General features: G+C 40.2%; 1 protein-coding gene across 1 annotated transcript in view; it reads right to left on the bottom strand.

Annotated features, from left to right (window-relative positions):
- Positions 1–9,785, bottom strand: part of GRXCR1 (glutaredoxin and cysteine rich domain containing 1) — a gene marked incomplete at both ends in the record, with an annotated part of 37,226 nt that extends 27,441 nt beyond the window's left edge. The window contains one exon of the mRNA XM_082282522.1: positions 9,339–9,785. Within this exon, the coding sequence (XP_082138648.1) occupies positions 9,339–9,785 (447 nt within the window). The remainder of the gene's footprint in view (positions 1–9,338) is intronic.
- Positions 9,786–10,495: the final 710 nt, after the last annotated feature.

A 10,495-nucleotide genomic window follows, 5' to 3' on the forward strand; every position in this document is an offset into this window, starting at 1 on the left:
ATTGGCTGATTTGTCAATGCAGCTCATAACACTGCATGGTGTTATAAATGTGTGCAAATATTGGCCAGTAAGGCTTTTTATATTTCTTTTTGAGAAATGGAGAAAGAATGAGTCTGTGTGTGGTTTTACTGCAGCATAGAAGACATACTTGTCTGACATTGATGGATGGTGTCTCTAGATAAAATTCTAAAGCAAAATGGTACTAAGGCTGTTAAAATGCTTTCCACAATTTGTACTAGCAATGAGTGAAGTTTTTCTGTCTTCTTTCTTGCCATGCGTGAAATGAGTCTCTCCCTCAGTGAATCCAGCTGCTCATCTGTGACCATTTCTGTTGCTTTCTATGATGGAGGCTATAAAGAGTCGTGCTGTGACAGCTTCTCCACAATATAACTCCTGCATCAAGCAAAACCACAAGATTTCCTGTTTGGATGGGGAGCTGTAACTTTCCAGCTTCTTTTCAAAACCACCATGCTGGGGATGCTGTCTTATTTATTATTCCTCTTCCAAGCTTTGGGAAAATTCACTGAGGTTTGATTTTCATGTTTTGTACTACCTTGCAATGGATGTTGCAGCAATTAGAAAGGTTTTCATGCATGAAAGCTGTACCCTTTTCTCTCTGGTAGCAAATTCCATTCTGAAGAATGTTTTATTATATTTCAGCTACAAAGTTATGGTAACACCAAATGTTGCAGTCACAGGCTAAAGTTCTAGCCAAAAAAAAATATGATGTCTTTGACCATTTCTTTCTTTCAAGCTGTTAATCATGTACCTTGTTTTGGTGCAGTATGTAATAAACTGCCAACCCTAGTAGACAAATATCACAGCAAGCTGTTGACAGAACAGAGCAGTCTAGAAACACAACACCTGTGGCACATATACATTGATATTTCCTAGCTTGCGTAAACCTACACAAATCCTAGTATTTGCAAATCCTAGTTAAGAACTGAAACAGTTTTGAGATCTGCAAACTAAATAATGGGATTTTAATGCACTTAACTTGTTAGAAAATTTTTTTAAGTTTTAATAAAGGAGCTGTTTTTTCATCTTCATTATTACCATATTTTTGCAATTGCACAGCTGTGCACTCTGGTGACAAATTAGCCCAATGTAGCCAAATATTTGCTTCCATGTTTGTAAAGTTTTAAGTAAAAGATACTTCACCTAAGACACTCAAGTGCAATGAGGACCCTTAAATATTTGGCTGCAGAGTAATTTATTTGTACACAAAATAAAGGGTCAATGACCAAGTATGATGATAGGAATTAAGCAAATAGGCAATTTATTTCATCTTTATGTGTTCTACAATATTTGTATTTGCTGTGTCAAAGGCATGCAAAGATTATGGGGCAATGAACTAGCAGGCAGCCTGTTTTACCATGTCAAAGAAAAGTGAATAGCCCCAAATTTTCTTGATAGTCCTAGTTTTAAGAATACTTCAAAAGATATTTTCTCCTTATTTTCCTGCTGAGTTACCAAATTGAGCTTCACAGATGGCAAAAGACAAGAGCTATCGCTACTAATTAATGATTAAGGCTGCTAATCAGTTCATCTTTTTCATCTCTGTTGTAAGAGGCTAATTCAGGGGGAAAAAAAATCTTACTCTTAGAATAAGTAGAAAAAAATTATGTACTAGCATCCTAAGATTTTTTTGATAGGCTGCTTGTGTAACATGACTCTTTTTCAAGTTAGTTTGAAGCAAGATGAAGCATTTTCCATGGTAATTCAAAGGCTGAGCACCTTATTGAGCAGCCCCCCAAAGGGACATTATGTAAGAGTCCCAGAGCAATACATAGGCTCAGACCTAGTGCTCATCTGGTATCCCAGGCCATCTACCAGACAGACAATTAAAAGTAAGAGTCTGGAAAGTATATATGGCATTTCCTACTAATACTGTTTCATTTTATGACTATTTTCAGATCAGAGAATTTCCTGAGGCCAATATGATTTAGGAATCCCACTTAGTACAACCAGGAAGCCTTTTTCCATTTGGCATTTGCATTTATTCTTTCAAAAAGAAAGAAAATCTATTTTTAGATTAAAAGAGAGAGGATGAAACAAGGTGGCAGAACATCATAATTTGCAATCTCTCGTGTCTTGAATACCTGATTCAGTCTCCTCCCTACCTCTTTTCCCTAACAAGCAAGTCACAGGCTACAAGTTTTTCTAGGATGCTTCTATGCTGGAACAATGTGATCCCTATAGTGCTTAAGAGAAAAAGGAAGGGGAAGGGGAAGGGGAAGGGGAAGGGGAAGGGGAAGGGGAAGGGGAAGGGGAAGGGGAAGGGGAAGGGGAAGGGAAGGGAAGGGAAGCATGATGCTGAAGAGCACAGTAGTATTTGCTATGGCAAGTTGAGAATCAGCAAGCCTGTGTTCTACTCCTGCTCCAACAACTTATTCTCACTATCTTGTGACTATTTCAAAGTATATTTCCCACCACTGCCTCCTGCAGGCACAATTCATAACAAAGCAGCATCTGTTTATGTGTAGTTTGTATAGGAGCTGATGCACCAGGCATGCTCATGGAACACCTACTGCATGAAGCCATGCAGGTGGGACAGGCAATGGAACCCTTATTTTACAGGTCCCATAGGACACAAGTAGTAAGTAACTGTCGGGTCCTGTCAATCCTGAAATGCTGAGGCATGTGGCCAAGGCAGAGAATTAGTCAAATTTTCATTAAGGAAAGGCTCTTGCCGCCTTTGATGCAAGGGTACACCAAAGAGAGATTTGGAGAATCTTGGTTTTGGAGCTTGATGTCTAAGTCCTTCCTCACAGAGGCCTGTGAGTTTTTTGAATCCATACCTAAAATCTTGATTCCCTCTAGTACTACATATTCTGTGTACACATAATCACTGCAGTAATACCACAGCTTCCTTGCTATGCCCTTTCCCATGCAAGGGACGAGGCGTCTCAAGAACACTGACCTCATTTATGGACACTTCACAAGGATCAAGATCTTGCTCATCACAGCAAGACTAATTTTGAGGCCATGCAGTGCACTGGAAGGTTGGACAGATGTCCAGTACATGCTGGTCAGACTGCCAGCATAAAAGCCTACAATTTTTTTTCTTCAGTTATTGATTCAGTCTCAAAAGAGTAATACATTTAATCACAGTTTTGTTGGTAAGCTTCCCAGTGTTGACTGTATTGAGAAGTCAAGACATCCCATATCTCCAGTTTTTGAAAATGAGACAGGTAAGTCTCATTTTTAACTCAAAACTTGTATATCACTTCCAGAGGTTTAGATATTTAAAAGTCTATTTACTGATCATTTCAAGTCTATGTCAAACACATATTTCAAGTTCAACAGAAGCAAATCCTAAAATGTCCTGAATAGTCTAGTAATAGACCTGTCTGACCTCAGTGCTTTATAGCTGATTTCTACAAGAACATGTGAACAATAAAAAACCAATACCCTAAGTACTGGCCAAATCCAGGTTCTAGTTAAAAGCTCACAGACCTGAACATCTTCCTTTCTAATTCAGTGTGTCTGCTCAGATATCAGCTCCGAAACCACTTGTTTTAACTGTGACATGATCAATGGCATCAGATGAATCACTGTCCCATGCAGTGTGGTCACAGATCAAAGCCCTTCTGAAGGTACAGAGCAAGTGGTGAAGGGATGCTATGCCCATCCCAGCAGTGATCCAGTTGTCCTTCTAACTCTGAATTTTCTGTAACAAGCGAAATCCTGCTTTTCATAATCACTTCATCCTCCATGTCATTACATTTTTTCCTGTTCTCCAGTGGATTTCAGTGTAACACTGTTCAATAATTAGTCTTCCAGACTTGCTAATATTAGGAAAATACACTGGATGTTTCTACCTCAGATACCTGCAGCTCACTGGGATTTATCTCTATCAATACAAGGGACATTACTACAACAAATGATCTATGCAAGCAATCCAGTCCATTGTTTTCTTTGGTGGGCTATGTCCATTTGGGAGTCACAGAGTAGTGTGTATGGAGGAGAATATGAAGGCAAAGTTCAGGAGAGTTTTTACAATCTTTGTCCAGTCCTAGAAGAGGATGTTGAATTCAAATAGTCCAATGATTTCTGGAGTGCCAGCGCTGATCATCAGCTGATCAGAGAGGAAGAGAGTATCGTGACTTCTCCAGTGAAGGTGCAGATCTCTCTCTTGTCTCCCCAGACTTTTGGGGATTGTAGTGATATATCACGCAGAGCCTGGAGTGGTATACAGCATGCCATCCACCCTAAAAACCTTTGCTTGTACTATGACACAAGAAACTTTCCTTAACATCACTTTTTAGCCTCTGTCTTCTTTGGAAGATGGTTGGTTTTCCTGCTGTTTTTCACTTTATTTTGTCTGTGGTATAGTTAGCCCTATCAGTTTGTAAGCTCTGCATGTCCTGCTGTGTATTGACTTTTCCAGGTCATCTACAAGTAAAGAAATATCAAAGTGCCCTTAACCACCCCAAAATCTCTCCTCTTAACTTCCACAATGATTCTTTATTCTTTCCCACCTTTCTAAACATTAATGAGCTCATTCTTCATCAGGCTGAATAATGACTTGCACTTCGCAATCTTAAAGGTGAGCTCTACCTGAGAAACTGTGCTTGGAAATATTGTAAAGACTGAGTATATTATGTCTGACTCTTCACCCATATCGTCTCTGACACAATGCTCACAAAGACATTCATCAGGTCTGTTAACCAGGCCTGCCCTTTTGCAATAGATGTCAGCAAGCCCTGCCTGAGAATGAGGTCTGTGGCTAATTTAGCAGAACGTGACCTTTCAGAGGAGGCTGGAAGGCCAGTGGAGTGTGTAAGTATGGAAATGGAAGAAAAATACCCGTGCTGAAACAGTGGAAAATGAGGAGAGACCTGTGTAAAACCTTTGGCTGAGCTCCATTACATTGCACATTGGGATGGAAACCCAGTTTGGCATACAATAATCATTGCACTCCCTAGTAATATATTAGACAAACCAAGGATTTTTGCTCTATGTGACTCGGAAGCCATCATAGGAATGGCTTAGTCATAAAAATTGGTTGTGAAGAGAATTGTATTTATTTCAAGGAAAAAAGAACTATTTCTCTACTACTTTTTACATAAAGATGCAGGAAATATTCATACCCATTTGCATTTAAACAGTATTGTGATATTAGAAAACAAAATTTCTGATAGTGTTCTGAAATACAACCACAATTACTTCAGATAAGAAGGGGCTTATGCTTCTGACATAATTGGCAAGTCATGTCCCCACCTTCAGAGCTGCTAATGCTGTCAGTTTTAGTGTCTCAGCCAGAGAAAATTTATACCAAGGAGATACATGAACAGGGAGACTGGGAGCTCCAGCCCCCTCCTGCTTTTCAGGATTTTCAGTAGTGTGTGTTTCTCACAAATAAAATGTTCCCAGCTGTCTGACGCCTGTATTTCCAGCACTGTGGGAGGCTACCCCCAGGCCCAGGTTAGGTGCTAGTGGAGGCTGGGTGATACATGTGGCTGTCCCTGCCCTCCACCAATGACCACCGGTGACCTCCCTCCCGCTTTCCCCACCGGAGCGGTTGTTATGTCAACACCCATCATCACCCCACCCACCACTGTCTCACCCCGCCAGGATGTGGTTGCTATGTCAACAGTCTCCCTGTGGCATCCACCCCAAGGAGGAAAAGGCTGGAGGGGTTGCCATGGAAACCATGCTCTCCTGTAGCATCAATAGAGCTGGTCTCTTCCCCACCTTTCTTCCCCCAGAATGTTCTTCCATGAAGCTGAGACAACCCCTGGATGTGTCCTGCTCTGTCCCACATTCCTGCTCTGTCCCACATTCCATCCCCATGGCTGTATTAGCCCCAGCTGCCACAGCTGCTCCCACTCACCTGGCAGCAGCTTCACCAGCTGTGCAGGGATGACCTGTGGGAGACCTTTCACTGTCACAGCATTGGAGCAGCTCTCCTCTGGGGACACAGACAGTCCTCAGAGTAATGTGAAGGACTCAGCTTCTCAGGGAACAGTGGAAATGAGAGGTGATGGATTGAGAGGGTGAGAGAAGCACTCAGTGCGTGACCATGGGAAGATGTAGCAGGGGACACACATCTACTAGATATACGTTGTCAAACCAGGCTTGTATCATATAGAAGCAACAACCAGAAACACCTTTTCTTCTAGAAATACTTCCTGCATTACATCACTCTCTTAAAATTGAAAAAAGCTCCAGAAGGTGTGATTTTTTTCAGATAAGTTTGTGGGAAGAAAGCGTCTGAACCTATTCTGTAGAAAGGCTGTAGTAAGAAAATGTGTAAAAAAAATTCAAAAATCCAAATATTTCCATAGAATATTAAAATACATGAGTGCTTTTAGCACAGGTACTTGAACAAACAAAATCAAAGGTCTTGACTGCACATCATAATGAAGCCCAGTTAATGAATCCATGCTTATCCCTAGAATATCTGAGCAAAGTGATTTGCTTTAAAGGATCTCTCCTCTATCACAGGCAGCCTCTAGGGATTTGGGGAAATAGTATATTAGAAGAGTTTGCAGATATAGTCTGAAGAAGCAGAATGCTGATATTACAGTAAAAAAACACCGCCTAGTTTCAGGGTCACAAGACACTCACACACACTCAGTATTTGGCTTCTTACATACACATTTTAGTGAGGAAGTGATATAGTAAATACTAAATAAGAAGTGTTTGCATACAAGAATTTATCAGTGCCTAGAATACAGGATTGTCAAGAGCTCATATGCATACTCTGTGATTAAAAATACTGACTTTGACACTAACTCTGAGAAATGCACAATGAATTCATCTCATACGAGTTCCTGCTGCTGAACCATCAAATGCTGAACCTCTCCTCAGGGAGGGGCATTCTCCTCTTAGCTATTGTTATACATCTGCTGCTGCTTATCTAAGAGAAACATGTAACTGGAGATGACCTCACATAATCAAGGGGGTAACTTAGAAACTTGCCCAGATAAGGAGATTTTGTGTTTTACCTGCTAATAAAGACATCTTTCTATATTACTAAATCTTTGAAAGAAGAATGCTTGTTGTTCTCTAACTGGTATTACAGCTCAATTAATTGTCTGGAACATGCTTACAGAAAACTAGAAATCATTCTCTAATCTCTTTCTAAAGGCCATTATTTCATTTGTAATTGGACAGATTTCAATCATTTCTCATTAGGATAGAGTAGTTTCAAATCCATCTCAAAGCCAACTTTTGTGTTTTGCTCTCCTCTGTGCTCACCATGTGGCATACACAATTGGCTCACAGTATGGCATAAAAGACATGCAAACCGTCATTCTTTTTCACTAGACTTAGAACTTTATCTCTGGGGAAATGGGAAGTTGAGTAGAAACCTCAAACCATTATATTCTCTGTATTATTAAATATATGTCTTTGATCCAGTAGATGCTTAATGTAAGAATATACAGTTATTTTCGGAAATCACTCATCTAGACCTGCCTTGGAAGAAGCTTCTCAGTTCCACATATATTTTCCTCATCCACTTTGAAAATCTGCCTTTTCTTTTGGACTTTATAATGCCTGTAGCAGAGAGTTTTTCATAGTAATGCTATATGAAAAACTTTGGTTTGTTTTCATCTGATAATTTAATTTTTCCCCTTTCTTCTGCAGTAAAATATTGTCAATTAAAAAAATCCTTACCACCTTTTAAATCACTCATTCTTTTACAGGTTTTAATTAAGGACTTCTGTGGTAGACTTGGATACATGTAATTTTCTGAAGTTATAAGATGGATATGCCTCCTTTCAAGAAAATACTTTCTCCTGGCAAAACACCTCATGGAAACAGCCCTGGTCCTAGCATTAACTCTGCTAGGAATACAAGAAGCTTTGCAATCAAAGTACATTGATTTCAGTCCATGGGCTTTCCTGAAGAACTTCCAATCTAAAACTGGAGACAGAAAAAGCAATATGGCAAGGACACTAATTAAGGTGCATATGTCTTCAAGCAGATCTGTTTATCTAGCTGATTCAAATTTCTTAGCTTGATGTTACTGATGTAGTAGAAGACAGCTTTTAGAAGAGAATGAGGTTAGTGGGGTGAAATGGTGTACTCCACATAATGAAATAGCACAGAACAGTGGAATTGAAGCTAGATAAGAACCCAAACATGCCTCAGTTAATACTCACAAATTCAAATCTACTTAGAAAAAGTGAGTTTGTTACAAATTTTACCAGAGTAAGGAATGAAGGACAAACTCTTCTTTGAGCAGCTTGGAAGAAAGCAAACTACTTCAGTGCTGTGTGATGTGACGTAAAGAACAAAAATTAACAGGCGATTCTTCTCTGAAACTTCAACTTCTACAGGAACATTCATATTGACAAAAAGACTGTTAATTTAGGTACCACATAGAGGATAAATTCATATCCAGAAGCAAGAGAATTTTAATCTATTGCCATTTATTAATGTAATATGAAATTACCTCATTTCAAAGTAATTTCAAAATGCAAAAACACTCATTATTAATATCAAATTCCCCATGATTTAAAACTGCATAAAAGTTTTAAAATAATGCCCTGAAGCCATCACAGGATAATTTAATTGAAAAGCATAATTCTGGATTCTAAGAAACTTGAGAAAGGGTCTGGTTGCACACTTGTTGCTATCTGTGTGAAGATTAATGGTTGAAAGGCTTGAATAGCATATATAGATAAATTATACATATGAGATAAATATTTTAGAACTTTTATCTTAATTTTTCTGAAGGCCTGTGTTTCTCTGCCTAAGGCATTAGTGTGGCATATACTGTTTCAAATACAGATATTCTGCTCCTTCTACAAAATAGATAGAAAATAGATAAAAGAGACCTCCAACTAAGATTTCATTCCCCTGAAATTTTCATATGGGAAAACCACCATTGCTGCCACCCTGCACCTAATTCGATCTACTTTGCAGATTAAACAGAATGGAATTTGCAAGTATACATATTTACATGTAGGGGACAGTAGATAACATCGTAAACTCATTAGACTTAATACAGCAGGAGTGGAAACATGACACATCCCTGTACAGGAGACCTGTATGGATCTCCAGAAAAGCCCCAGTTAAATCCTCTGTTACATTTCTTTCCTAATCCATGCATGGGAAGCACAACACACGTATTTCTACTCAGCAAATATTGGGTCAATTTTGAAGAACAAAGTTCACAGTCAATATGGAGTGCGGAGCTGTTTTGTACTAGAAGGACCAGTGTGCCTCTCTTGTGCAACAACAGCAGGTGGATAGCAATGGGAACGAGACAGAATATTGAGAAATCCAAAATGAGCGCAGTTTGAAGAAAGCAAAGAATAATGTATGGAGTTAAAAGGGACAGAGAGAAGGCTTACAGACAGTAGATCTGCATCACCTACCTGAAATACTTTTGCCAAATTGTCAAAAAGGGTTTGACCAGCGCTGACTTTATGCTTGACTCCCCTGACTGTGCCATTTTTGCTGAGGATGTTGACTCTCTTTGTACCAAATCCTTTCTCTTTAGTGGCTCTGACTAAAATGAGCAAGTCATCCTGCTCATTCTCATTTTCATCACACTCCGACCCTACGTGTCCATTCTGCTGCCCGTCCACTTCACTCAGCCGGCTGGTTTGGTCAGTCTCTGAGCTACTGGCATACTCGGAGTCCAGAGAGTCGGCAGCCTCCCCATCAGCGTACACCTCCTTCAGCACCCGCCCGCTGTGCGAGGACGCCACGCGGAACCGAACCTTCCTGGCCAGCCTCTCGCTGTCCGCCTTCACCTCGCTTTTAAACGTTGCCTCTTTCATTGATATGAGCAGTTTGCATTGTTCCAGCGTGGTGCCCATTGCATTTGCCAGTCTGTCACACTTAACAACAATATCAGCGCTGTTTTCTGTTGACAGGGGTTCTCATATTAAACTGAAGAGGGTTCCCAAGAAGCCACTGTAGTTCTGCAGTTAATAATGGATGCATTTGTGCTATGGTTACCTTTAAACTAACACCTGTAAAGTGATCTCATTAATTAAATATTAAAAAGACATTGTGTACTTTTTAGCACTAAGGAAGAAAGCAAGAAAGGGAGAAATTATATTCATTGATTAAAATAAAAATTCAAGCTGAGGAGAGGAGAGGAGAGGGAGAGGAGAGGAGAGGAGAGGAGAGGAGAGGAGAGGAGAGGAGAGGAGAGGAGAGGAGAGGAGAGGAGAGGAGAGGAGAGGAGAGGAGAGGAGAGGAGAGGAGAGGAGAGGAGAGGAGAGGAGAGGAGAGGAGAGGAGAGGAGAGGAGAGGAGAGGAGAGGAGAGGAGAGGAGAGGAGAGGAGAGGAGAGGAGAGGAGCACCAAGCCCAACAGAGTTCAAGAAGCATTTGGACAATGCTCTCAGGCGCAAGGACCTCTTGGGGCGTCCTGCGCAGGGCCAGGACTTGGACTTAGATGATCCTCATAGATCCCTTCTAACTCATAATATTCTCTGAGTCTGTGATTCTGCAATAAACTAATTAACAGCAATTACACAAGTTTATATGAAAGTAGTTTCATTTGCTAAAAAAGGCAAAAAG

This window comes from Coloeus monedula (genome assembly GCF_965178545.1).
Source record: "Coloeus monedula genome assembly, chromosome: 5".
Classification (NCBI taxonomy): domain Eukaryota; kingdom Metazoa; phylum Chordata; class Aves; order Passeriformes; family Corvidae; genus Coloeus; species Coloeus monedula.